The sequence below is a fragment of the Calonectris borealis genome, chromosome 13 (genome assembly GCF_964195595.1).
Source record: "Calonectris borealis chromosome 13, bCalBor7.hap1.2, whole genome shotgun sequence".
In the NCBI taxonomy this organism is placed as follows: domain Eukaryota; kingdom Metazoa; phylum Chordata; class Aves; order Procellariiformes; family Procellariidae; genus Calonectris; species Calonectris borealis.
In genome coordinates this window covers 17,343,540-17,356,685 of record NC_134324.1, presented here as the reverse complement: position 1 = coordinate 17,356,685, position 13,146 = coordinate 17,343,540, and the positions used below count along the sequence as shown (strand labels likewise).

At 55.1% G+C, this 13,146-nt stretch overlaps 2 protein-coding genes across 2 annotated transcripts in view; one reads left to right on the top strand and one right to left on the bottom strand.

Annotated features, from left to right (window-relative positions):
- TMEM255A (transmembrane protein 255A) overlaps positions 1-13,146 on the top strand; it is a 53,163-nt gene that overhangs the window by 9,235 nt on the left and 30,782 nt on the right. The window lies entirely within an intron of this gene.
- ATP1B4 (ATPase Na+/K+ transporting family member beta 4) lies at positions 245-12,293 on the bottom strand. The gene is made up of 8 exons (XM_075162365.1): positions 12,231-12,293; positions 9,320-9,482; positions 6,528-6,656; positions 5,050-5,154; positions 4,570-4,766; positions 3,864-3,920; positions 3,052-3,147; positions 245-2,125 (listed from the first exon to the last, which is right to left on the bottom strand). The coding sequence occupies exons 1-8, from the start codon at positions 12,291-12,293 to the stop codon at positions 1,964-1,966; spliced, it is 972 nt and encodes a 323-aa protein (XP_075018466.1). The 3' UTR covers positions 245-1,963.

The following is a 13,146-nucleotide window of genomic DNA, read 5'->3' as shown; positions in this document are numbered from 1 at the left end:
CTGCTAAAGGACCAGCTGCTTCATGAATCCTTCCAGCAGGCAGGTAGGGAATAGATATAAATAAAGTTCTGTCCTGTTGCTAGCTGGAGAGCTCTTAATTTTATGGCCTGAAGCATGAAGGGTTTGGTTTCCTTCCAGGATCCTACAGAAATATAAATGTTTTAAAAGAGCTAAAGCAATTGGCAGGCGGGAAAACATTTTGTGGGTTTAACTTACTTCTGATGTCAAAGGAAGAGCCGCTACCACGGCAGCATCTTCCTTGGCAGAAGCCAGTTTCTGTTGATCAGAACATGCCCTTTCAGGTAAGTTGTGCAGGCAGAATGACTGTGTTGCCCTAGCTCTACCAGTGTCATGTGAATAACCACATCGGAGCAAAAGTAGTTTCTAAACTACCTCTGGTTCAGGTTTTTAACAGTTCTTAATACGTAAGTGTTTGCCCGATGGTTTTTTGTGATACTTAGCATATAGCGAGTCTTATTGTACTGGGCTTCTGAACTTTTTGCCATAAAAAGTTAATCAAGTGCTCAAAATTCAAGGATCACATTACCTGCTGCTTTGAAATTCAGTCACTAACTGGCCAGCACAGGGAGCTAACGTCACAAACTGCATCTCTTGCACCAGTGTTTTACGAATGGTACCATAGAGTTAATTTTACTGTAGCTGCTTTATTTTTAATACAAAAAATGACTTCTTAGAGCCTTATATAGATCAGGAAATGATGGCAGATTAAGTACCTGGACTAGGATGTAGGGCAAACATACCATAATGCTCTTGTTCAGCCAGTAATTTTAGTAAGTGTGCTTTCCAACTAGTACATTGTCCTGAGGTGTCCTGTCCTGCTGCGTTCTCATAGCTCCTAACGTGCGGAGTGTGGTTCATCTCTGTCACATAGGAAGGCTATATGCCCAGGGGCCGGGAGGGTCAGGCTGCCCGCGCGGCAGAGGTTGCTCAGGTCAGCAGCGCTCCGCTCGGAGGAGGGCGAGTGTGCTTCATAGGTCTGTGAGGACAACAAATTGATGACTTCGCTAATACCAGCGTTGACCCCTTACCGATGAAACGACCAAGCATTTCCCTGTGGTTTTCTGCAGCATTATAGCTGTGATGTCTCTGGAAGAGGGAAGAACAGGCCTGGAATATTTGGGGGGTCTAACTCGTTTCACTGGCACTTCTGTGCCTGAAGAGGGGCAGGAGGCACCGTCAGCCTGCGAACCGTGACAGGGAGAGAAGAGCTCCTTTCACTCGTCCCTGCCTAATGGACTTGATGATTCCTGGGGCAGAGAGAAGTACTGGAGTGAGGAGGAGGAGGCACAAATGCATTAATCTTCCCTCTTCAGAAAGGAACAGTTGGAAAGGTTCAAGGTCAAACGATTTTCTACATGGCCTTTGCTCCAACACCTTGGGTGTGCTGCACAAGCTGTGTAAAATGCTGCAGTCAAGATGCTCCTGGTGCTGAAGATCCTAGGAGGCATTTTGAGATCTGCCATTTTCACTTAACTGTCATTGCAGGCATAATCCAGAATTTTGGCTGTTTATTATTTTAACAAGAATAGTGCTAATAAATTACCCTCTTGTTAGCTTTTGCCTGAGAAATGCACATAAAACTATGGTAAAGATTAAAATTTAAAGCCAGGAAAAATGCATTCCACAGGGGTCAGTCATAAAAAAACCTTATGAAAATAGTGTTCGAATACCAGAGGTTTTTTTAATCAAAACTGAAATGCTTTTGCAAGTTTTCTGCCCAGGAGATAACTTTTAATTTTTACTAATAATGATTTACATCAGATGATGAAAAATGTGGTTCTACACTCCATTGCATCTCATTTGTTTCCTAACTATGAACAAAAATAAATTAACAAAAATCTCCATGTGCCTGTTTTTCCTAGCAGAAAAAATGCTGGCTTTATGCTTTAAAAAGGAAAAAGCCTCTGACTGACTTAATCTAAGTGCCCAGTGTTTGTGGTGGCTACTTTCCGATGCTGAGTGTGAAGATGATTCGGCCCAGGAAGCGGTCTCTGTTAGCATCGTTGGTAATACCTTTCCCATTCAGACTGCACTGAATAGGGACCGAATAATTCTTCTTCACATCTGTAAAGTGCATAGCCACCAGTGGGGACGTATAGTTGACCTGAAAAGAAGGGAGATTTAAGTGTAATTTTTGAGGGAGCAGAAATGCAGGCAGTGCTTTCACGTTCAGTAAAAATCATTGGTAATTGGTTCACGGTTCCCAGTGCCTTTGCCTGATGTCCACCATGGTCCCTCGGGATGCTGGAGCTGAGCCTTTCTGTGCCCGTGCCTCAGAGGGACGGGGTCACCTCGGCGTTTTGCACTGCGCCGTGCCTCTTGGGTTGATTGGCCAGGACAAGTAACACCGGATAATGGGACTTTCAAATACTTTCTGCTGTTCTAAAAACCGACCTAGGGCTTGTAATAAGAAATCTGTGGTGTTCCTCGGATCTGTGTGCTCGAAGGACATGCAGGCCCGGTGTCCGGGGCTGTTACTCATCCTCAGCCAGCAGCAGTGTGACAGTAGGCGTCTAGTGCCTGCCTCGTCTTCCATTTCAGCTTTTGTTGTGAAGGTGCGTTACCTCCTAACGCTGTGCAGCCCCGCACAGACCGCAGCAGTGCTGGCCAGCATGTTCGGAAATAGCCACCGATGTTGGACTGCTCTGTTTTGAGCCACCCAGCCTGAAGTGGTATTGTCATTGCTTTGACAGAAGCCCCATCCTTTTCCTCTTGTGTCACCTAACCCCAGACTTCCCTAACACCCTGGGAAAGAGAGCTGAGACCTTTTCTGGGAGATAGCAAAGCCGGTCTTAGTCTCCAGATGATAAATGTAATAATTCCTATTGCTGGCAAGGGGGAACCGGAGTCCCCAAGGATTTCCCGCAGTTTGTCAGAGACAGAAATAGAGCGCTGTAATCCCAGTGCCCGTGGCCTCCCTCCTGCCTGCATCTGCCCAAAATAGCCAGAAAGCACATCTGTACTCCGTGCAGCAGCTCTGCCCTCTCCTTCCCAAGGAGACATAACAAAGGTGCCAGAGTCCTTACTTACGTGAGTGATCTTGCCGTAGTAGGGGTAATACATGAGATCAAACGTCCCGTTTCCAGGGTAGAAGTCCACCGATCTGAGATCGCTCTCATTGCCTTTCTGTGATCGGAAAAAAAAATAAAGGTACACACGTAGCACGTGGGACACAAAATACAGCTCCCTTCAGAGGAAGGCGAAGGAGCTGACATCTCTTGCAAATCCACGGCAGGGCTCGGCTGCGCCTGCCTGCACGCAGCGTTTGCTGTCAGAGGCAGCTGCTGCTGCAGCGAGCCAGAGCGTAACGGTGCTATGAAGGCACAGGGGAGGGTTACAGAATTTGCTGCCTGTCGCTCCCTCCCTGCGTTTACCTGCTGCTTTATTGCTCTCTAAGGGTCTGATCCAGCTGCTGCCCGGGCAGTGGGAGCCCTTCCCTCACCCTGTTGCTGTTGGCTTGCAGGGTGCTCCCCAGGACCGAGGGTCCTGCGGAGTGGGTGGGGATGGATGTGAGCAGCTCCTGCCTCTTCCTCTCCAGCTCCGGGCTCTAGCTGGCACCCCGGCACCCAGCCCTGCCGGCCTGCCCTCAGGGGCTGAGCAGAGTGCGGCCGGTGAGGCTGGCAGGAGCCGGCAGCGCTCGGAGGGCGAGGGCCGGGGTGGGAAGCAGGAGGCTGGTGGCCTCTGTCCTTCTCAGCAGACCGGCCCCCGCTTGCACCCAGAGGCATCAGCAGTGCTGGGTCCTGTGAGCGTTTGGGGCTAAAATGAGACGTTGGTGGGGTCCATCAGAGGGAGACATTTGGTCTTCTACGCACCACGCTGCCGAGCACAAATGGAAGCAGTACCTGCACTTTGCAGTCCACGCTCACAGGGACCCCAGCACCAGGTCGGTAGCCTATGATCTGCAAAAACAAAAGACATCCATACTTGTGTGAAATGCAGTGCCAAGTGCGTGCTGCCTCCCTTCTCCAGAGCTTAAGCTCTTCTACATGCCAGTCACGTTGCTCAGGACAGGAGTTATGTGCCCTTAAAAGCAGGGTCTGCCACCCCGCACAGTGCAGCTTGCCCGTGCCTGAGAGCGGAGGCAGAGCAGAGCATCCAGAGAGCCCAGACTCCCTGGAGCAATACAGCCACTTCCCCACACCGCTCACACACACCCCACATTTATTTTCCCAGCAGCGTGCACTGAGCCACCATGCTATTAGAAGATTTCAAATAAACTCAGTTCTGTGAAAATTCCCATTATAGAGACTGGGGTCTGAGGTATAGCCCTAAGGCTCAGTTCCTCCCACACAGGGGCCTGGCACAAGACCCTCCAAGCACTCAGGCCTTAGCAAATCCAACCAAGTTTTGCAGTGGTTTCTTTTTTATGTGTTCTAGCGTTTCTTTTTTTATGTTTTCTAGCAGGTATGAGCCAGCAGGTTTTGGGATTCTAGTTCCCTTTTTCCCTGGGCCTGAGAACTGGAGGAGTTTCAGTCCCTGCATGGTCTTTACTCTATCACACTGGGGTGCACTGAAGGAAGGAATTAAGACGACCGGCTTTCTCTGTACCCGGTTCATCTTCAGCAGGATGCAGGGCTGGCCTTTAGAGTAGCCAAACGTTGGGTCCTCAATGCCAGAGCAGTTCTGCAGCAGTGAGCGCTTGAACTGGCAGGCCTTCTTCTCCTCGCTTTCATTGCCCCCTTGGATGAAGTACTGTCCTGAGACACACTCGATATTCTTCTCCTCTTGAACTTTGTCATCATAAGCTGGTGGGGACCAAGAGACTTGTTAACGTTTCTCGAGACCTGCACAGACCCACGTTCTCAGAGTATATCCGCATGTCAAGGGAGTTAGAAAGTCCCACCTGGAAAGGCAAGGCTCCCTCCCACAGAAGCTCCTGTGACCACTTATGAGCCTCCCTTTCTAGATGGGGGTCGTGAGATGCCGAGAGGTGATCTGCACCCCAGGAGGAGACCCCTGCACTGTGTGCATGGGTGCATGGATGCAAAGAGCTTGCCAACATAACTCCTGAGGTGCCTAAGAGCTTACCTGCTAGGAAGTGGTGCATGCTGTCCACGTAGGGTTGCCACGTGCTGGGCTGAGAGACGTTGAAGGCAATGGTGAACCCGTGCAAGTACGGTCTGATCATTACTCCTGGAGAAGGAAACGGACCCTGTGTCGTGGTTTAACCTGGCAGGCAGCCACATACCACGCAGCCGCTCACTCACTCCCCCCACCCCCCCAGTGGGACGGGGAGAGAATCGAGGGTAGGAGTGAGAAAAACTCGTGGGTTGAGATAAAGACAGTTTAATAGAACAGAAAAAGGGAAAATAATGATAATAAATAATGATAGAATATACAAAATGAGTGATGCACAATGCAATTGCTCACCACCCGCGCTGACCGATAACCAAGTAGCAATCGGTACTTCCTGGATCACGCCTACCCGTCATATACTGAGCATGACGTCACATGGTATGGAATACCCCATTGGCCAGCTGGGCTGGCTGTCCTGATTATGTTCCCTCCCATCTTGTGTACCTAGCTCAGTCAGTAGGCACGGGAGCTGTCCTTGGACTAGGAGGGCACTTAGCAACAACTGAAAACATCGGTGTGTTATCAACATTCTCCTCGTACTAAATCCAAAACACAGCACTAGGAAGAAATTTAACCCTATCCCAGCCGAAACCAGGACACCCTGTTAGAGCACACATGGGTGGACTGGCCACAGGCTTGGGGCGCGTGTTGCAGGGGCTGGTTGCACTGCGACTGGGCTTGGGGCTGGGCGCAGGCACGAGAGTGGCAGCACCAGCTCACAAATAAACTCTCTCCTCAACCCGCTGACACCTCACCTCCATTTCACACCCAGAGAACACCATGCACATCAAAATATCCGGGAAACATGGGAGACCTGGAGGGTCTCAGCAGCACTGCAGGGCTTGGGGCTGCACACGGAGGCTGAGGGTCCCCCATGCTCCCAGCCGCGCAGCCAGCTCCGGGTAGGGAGCAGGGCGAGGGGGCCTCGTGTTCCCCACTGACCCAAAAACACAGCAAAAATGCTGCTTCTGTCATAGGGAAAGGAGTTTTTGAACATTATCTTGCCAGGACTCCCCCAAATAATAGTGTATAAAAGCTACTCTCGATTTGCATTTTATTTTGAAGGTATGAGGTATAAAGGGGCAGCAGCTGATATGAATGGGCGTCACCTATGAAATGCCTTAGCTTGCTCATTTACCTTGAGAATAATTAGCCTAATGATTAGCATAATTAGAATAACAATTAGTATCATTAGAATGAATGCTTCACATGGGGCTATTTAAGATGCCTGACCCTCTCCAGAGAACCTGCAGCACTGTCAGTGCCCTGAGGTAAGTAATAACCCCCCGTGTTAGGGAGGGCTGGTTGACCGTAGGAGCGTACAGCTCCCGCAGGGCTTCACCCGAGGGCCCTGCCACGCCGTGTCGGCAGCACCTCGCTGGGCGAGTGCCAGCAGAGGTGCCCGAGGCCGGGCTGGCTGGGGTACGTACCTGGCGGAGACACGCGGTCCCGGTACCTGGGTGTGTAGGGGCTCAGCGTGAGCAGCATCACGTACATGCAAAAGGCAAACATTCCCGCCAGGCACGTGTAGAAAATGAAGTAAAACAGTAAGATCAAACCTGCAAGAGAGAGAGGGCATTGTTAACGCAATCGGAGCACGTCCCACGGGCTGTGTCCCGCGGGGATGCACAGCCATGCTTAGCATGGCGTCCTCCGCAGCTCTGAGTCCATCGTGGGGGTGGGAGCTCACAGCCCCCCTCCGCACACAGACCCTGGCATTTTTGGGTGCACGACTCTCAGCCGGGGCAGCTGCCGTTTGGCTCTGTACCCCTTTTGCTGCATGGCCCTTCCCACGGCCGGGTCAGGACCAGCTGTGTGTCCACTTGCCTCGGCTCTCTCTCACAGTCAGACCCGACCTCGGCTCTTGCCCTTCCCACCCCCTCTTGGCATGGTAGCACGCGAGGGTGCCGGTGGCTTCAGCACGTCCAAATTCCTGATGGGGGCTGCGGGGCGATGCTCCTGCCCCGACTCCTGTCGCCTGCACGGCAGGGACCCCAGCGCTGGGACTGAAGCGGGCGGCGTCGCTCGGGGGCTGCGGCACCGCTGGTGTTCCATAGCCCTGACGTCCAGGGAATGGGTTTGTTTTTCCTCTGGGCCAGCTAATGGCTGAGGATGTCTCAAGAGGCCGTGGCCTATGAATAAAACCCAAGTGAAAGCAAAGTGAAGCCCTAACCCAAACATTTCCCAGGAGAAACGTGCCGGCAGCTCGGAGGGAGCCCTGGGAACACAGATGTGCGCTCCTGCCGTGCTTCTGCCGGGGCCGCGGTGCTGGGAACAACTGCGGGGCCGTGTCCTGCTGCGGGCCAGGCAGGGGCAGATGGGACCATCACCGCTGCTGGTGGCACAGCAGGGACAATGTCCAGCCCTGCCACGATGATGCTGGGACGGTGCCTCTGCACCAGCCTGGCGGGGCTGGAGCTGCCGCTGGGGTGCCAAGCTGATGCTTGTGGGACACGGTGCTGCTACCATTCCCGTTCTTATGTTTCCTGCAATGCAGCAGGAAGCGTTGTCACCGGCAGAGCCGGGGGTGCAGCCTTTCTCAGGGGCTGGGGCCTCCAGTGCTGACCCTGTGGCCAGCTGGCAACCTGCATTTTGGCAGCGCAAGTCCCCTGAGCCCCCCCTCCCTGGGGAACACCTTCAGGGCCAGTGCAGGGGAGCAGTCCCAGGCTGGGCAGACTCCCTCCTCCTCATCTCCCGTGAGATGAGAGCGGGAAAGTTCAGCTCCGTTCACCTCCAAATGCTCTCATTTTAAAAGAAAATTTGATTTTCACAGTAGCTTCAGTGCCTCTCTCCCGCCCCCTTGTACGGGCACGTGAGCACACGCGGGTGCGCAGCCGGGGGTACGTGTGTCCATCGGGCAGCGGGGCCGTATAGCACACCATGATGCTCCCAGGGCGCAGGAGGACGCTGCACCCTCCCTGAGGCTGTAAATAAATAACTTCCAGCAGTAGCCAGCCGGGGCCACACGCACACCAGCCTGAGCAAACCTTCTCACGGGGCTTTTCTCAGCACCCGGCAGAGCCCCCACAAACCCAAACCCACGTCCCTAAGGACTGTCACCCCCGTACTGCTCCCACACTCCAGTCTGTGCCTTCCCGTCCAGCAAAGGAGCAGCAAAACCGTGGCCAGCAAAAGGCACGGGGGAGCGAATGTGGATTTCAAGGCCTGCCCCAAACCCGTGCTTGTGGGTTTTCAGACTCCTCCAGTGCTCGTGGGCAGTTTCCTTTGTTTCTCCCGGCTGTCCCCACAGGCTTTGCAGGAGACCCAGAGCGCTCGGCGCGGGCATGGGCAGGCTGCGGGGCTTGCGAGCATGGTGCCAGTGCCAGCTGCCGAGGACTGCCAACGCTGAGCAGCCTTACACCGGTGCGGATGCGCACACGACGCTGGGCTAAGGTTGGGGATTTTCACTCCGCTGCGGGGGTTATGCGCTGTCAGGAGAACAGAGCTGCAAAGGTGGATGGCATCGCGTGTGCTGTGGCACCTTGATCTCGGACTGAGCCTCACCCCGCAGCCGTGGGCTGCTCTTAACCACCCGGGGCACCGCCAAGCTCAGCGATAATTTTTGAAGGCGATGTGGATACAGATAAAATAGAATGGTGCTCAAAACCCTCACTGGCACATCCCACCCACCAGCCCCCATAGCACATGCGGGCTCTGCTGTGGGCACCACGTCACACCCCGGGAAGCTGCGGGGCGACGGCGATGACCAGCTTTTCCCACCCCAGAGCCAGGGCGCACGCAGGCAAGGTGGGCTGCTCGGCCCCGCGGTGTGCACCCCCCCGAAACGCCTGCCCCGTGACTCGAGCGCTCTTCCCCCACCAACACTGATGACCCCAAAGCCACCTCCCGTGGGCTCCCGACTTATGCAGGCAGGAGCCGGGTCGCCGGCGGCAGCAGCGGTGCGTGGCTCTGGCAGACCGACCTGCAGCCCCCGTGCTTGCTCAGGCTCTTAATTTCTTCCCAGTACACGGTCTGGGCAGCCCGAAATCTTTGCTTTCACATTCTCAGTGAACATTAACATCCAGACCAAGGGTAACTTTCCCAAGGTTTTCTGCTTGTCCTTCTCACTAGTTCTTTATTGCACTGGTTAGAAACATCTACTCTGAAAATATGGGACAGGGGTGGTCAGTCCAAGCTATCAAGGACCTTCACAGGGAAGTGCATCCGTCATGAAGCAGAAAAGGCAACGATCCCCAAAAGTGGGGCTTGAGCAAGGACCTACCCCAGCTCTTGGCTGTTCTCCCCAGGCACGTTCTCTCCTCCGGGTTCCACAGGAACATCTTCATCTCCCCAGCCAGGTCTGCCCAGGTTTTGCTCCCCATCTCTGCCTTGGTCTTGTCCTCCCCTCTGTCAGGATCCTGGCCCTTCTCCTCATGCTTATTTTCCTGGAAGAGTTACAGAACACAACCCCCACACGCAAGCTGAACATCTTATTGGCCAAAAATAAATGCAAAAGCACTTAATAGCTGGAAATGTTTCAAATTTCCATTTTCCCATCATCACTCTTGAGTTAAGGAGAGGCAGTTTTGGCTGTTCTGACTTAAGATCACTTAGATCCCAGCATCCATTTTTCCATGACACGTACGTCACTGCCGTCACACCGGGTACGTCTCCTTCTCCTGGTATTTACAGAAACTCATCTTTTTCCACCTGTGTGAACGTGACCAAAGAAAACCTGTGATCTGGGAGGGCCGGGGTTGTTCCCACGCTTCTGCAACGTCTCTGAGCTCAAGTGCACGTTTTCTGTGCTACCACAGATGAGGCATTATTTAAGAGGTCATCCGCCGCTGAGACAGCAGGCGGCATTATTTAAGAGGTCATCCAGTTTGTTTTTCTTGGCGTACTAATTTCTCCGTGGTCTTTGGAGAAATCCCTGTGTTGTTATTTTTTAATTACACTAAATTCCAGGGAAAAGCATCTCCCCAGGCGGCGAGAATTTGCTTTTTTGCCTCGGTGGTGAAAACTCATTTGTCTGGAGCTGGGGAACACAAATGTCTCTGTACCTGTAACTGGCCAAGAGGTATTTGAGATGAGACTCGGCAGCCGTCCCTAACCCCCCTTGAACCTGGGCAGGCTCTACGTCTCCAAAAGCAGGCCGTGAGGTGGGAGAGGGTGCAGACCTTGCTTTGAGCTCGGGGCAGGGCTGGGCCAGGTGCCGCTGGGGAGAAGGGGTGATGCTGAGATCTGGATGGGTTCATTGCCTCCCAGCGCTTTAATGCAAACGCTCCTGCAGGGTCCAGCCGCTCCCGGCTGGGTCAGGGCCACGCTTGCCGGCCCCGGCCATGTCTCCCTGAGGCCGCCGTGCCCACTGCGAGCACGGTCCTGCAGCGGCCGCACCGGCGTGATCGCCCCATGTCTGCACTGAGGGCCATGGAAACCCGCCGGCCGTGGGCACCTGTTGGACCCAGGGCCAACAAGCGAGATATTTACACCCCGTGGGTCACCCCAGGGGAGCTGGGAAGCGGCCGACAGCTTGGCAGAAAATCTGGCTTGGAAACACCTTCAAATCGGGGGGATTAAACTCTGCTCGGACACACAAATACTGCAAAACAGTGAGAATGGGGGGAGAGTATCAACTCCAAAGCCTGAATTCGTGCCTTGGAGAGCCTGGGTGAGACCCAGGGGGGCTATAAACCATCACCATCCCGCTGATTGCCCCGCTCGGACCCGGTTAAAGCCCCGGTGGGGCTCTTCTGGAGGCACGCCTGCGTCAGAGCGCTGCTGCCGGCAAAATGCCTGCGGCCGCCTGTACACCAAAGGCAATGCTTGGCCCAGGTCCTGCACCCCGGGCTGGAGCCCTTCCTGAGCCAGCTCCTGCATGGCCGCAGCCCTGTACCATGCAGGACGGATGAAACCAGAGGATTTCGGAGCGGGGAAGCAGCAGCCCCGGCACGAGTTGCCGGCAGGGACATGGGAGAGGAGGTGCAGGGGCTGCTGGCTGCCAGGACAGCCACAGAGGAGCAAGTGATGGAAGAAGAGGAGGAGGAGGAGTTCTCCTTCCTCCCGCTCTGCTCCCCGTTAAATAAAAAAGCTACCGGCAGCTGTTCTGGAAATATTTTCTCAGACTGCCAGAGTAGCGGGGACTGCTCAGAGGGACTCTGCACCGATGCTTAGTGCTGCTTTGGGAAAAGCCCTTTGGATTTCATACCAGCTGCAGCTCGGAGGCAGCGAGGGCAGCGCATGGGCTGTATGCAGGGCTCGCCCAGAAGCTGCTACTGATGCTTAGAGCTGCAGGGGGACACAGGGACAGCCCCCCATGGGCTCTCACCCGGGGAACCCCATGGCTCTGCCCTGCAGAAAGCTTTTGCAAGGAGGGAGAAGTTTCTGGCTCTCCTGGCTCCATGCTGCGTATCCAGCACTTGGTGAAGGGTCCATCCCGTTGGCTGGGAGAGGCCTCGGGGGCTCCGTGGTAGCATGGGAAGGCTGAGGGGGGCCTGGGCTCTCCCCACAGGCAGGGAGGTCTGTGTGGGGCAGCCGGACAGGACGGGATGACCCCACTGCCAGGTCCCTGGTGGAGGTCCCTGAGCTAGGTTAGGTCTGGACTGCAACACCTCCCAGGTGTTTTATCTTTGCAGCCCAGGACCAGAGATGGTCTCGGAGCAGTCCCTTGCACCTGGAGGAGCGGCAGGAGCTGGGGTAGGAGCGTGCCAGGACAGGGAGGGGGCACAGCCATCGTGGGACCTGTCGGGACACTGGGCAGCCCCAGGCTGCTGCCTGCCATGGCAGCAGCGGTGACTCCGAGCAGCGAAGAAAAGCTGGGGTTCATCCCTGGTGGGATCACGCTGTGGTGACAGTCGTGGGTGCCCTGAGGGAGGCCAGGGCCTTTCCCCCATCCTCACCCTGGACTGGGTCATCTGTCAAAGGCGGGTTCCTCCTGCTGAAAGCCAGGTGCACAGAGGGTGGCCCATGCCAGCGTGTCCCCGTCCCTCCTGGCCCCCCTCGGTGCCCAGGACCACCACCCAGACCCCCTGCTGCCCCTTCCCCTCTCAGTGCAAAGTGTTTACGCTTTGCCTAAGGGACGAAGCACCATTTCCTAAAGCAAAGTAGCTATATTTATCAGCCACGACCGAAGTTCTTGGCAGCAGCCCCCTCCTTGCCTCTCGGAGGGTGACCAGCAGCCCCAAAAGACTCACCGCCTTCCAGTGGGGGCTCCTGTGCTGGCCCTCTGTGCCCCCGGCGCTGGTGTTCCCGTCCATCCCTGGGTGGGAAATGCAGAGAAACGTGAGCGTTAGCAACGCAGGAGCCCGGGGCTGAGCCCAGCAGCACCGGCCCCATCGTGGGTGCCATGTTGCCCTGGCCCTCAGGGACCTGTGGGCACAGCCCTCTCCCCAGCACAGCTCCCCAGCCCCGCGACACCCCAAAAAAAGGCTGAGCGAGTGCGGCTGCGCGAGACCTTTGCCTGTCTGTGGGGAACCACGCTGCTTTCCCTCCCTACCCTGCAGGACTTCAGCGTTCAGCAGCAGATCAAAAAATAACTTGCTTTCCTAAAAGGGGTGAGCTCAACGCAACAGGATCCCGTCCCGAGCCCCCTGGCATCTGCTGCCCTTTGCAGCACCCTCGCAGCATCCTGCCCCGCGCCCGAGTCCCCACCAAGGCCAGCCAGCACCCTACATGGGGAAGCCGGGCTCTCCGCCCCAGGGAGACCGTGTAGCTGTTAATAAACATTAGCAAAACACTAGGGCTTTCGATGGCCGCATGGGTCTGTCAATATGTGCTTGTCAGTCACGGCAGGGTCGTGTTTAATGCTTGCAAAATCTCTTTTGCAGTGAAGGGGTAGTGCGAGGGGCAGGGCTATATTTAACCCTTCGAATTGAAACAGCAACTAGGAGCGCACAGCGTCCGCTTCCCCAACCCAGCTGTAAGAGCCAGCCACAGCCACCGAGACAAAATCCAGAGGACACCTTGCTGTGACACTCTGCAGACCAGGGCCGGGGAGCATTAGATTTTCCCCCATCAGTGAATTACGGACACAAGATGGTGCGTTAGGGACGCAGGGGATGTGTGCTGGAGTCCCGCTGCTGTGAGGGGCCGGCATGGTGGGAGTGCTGG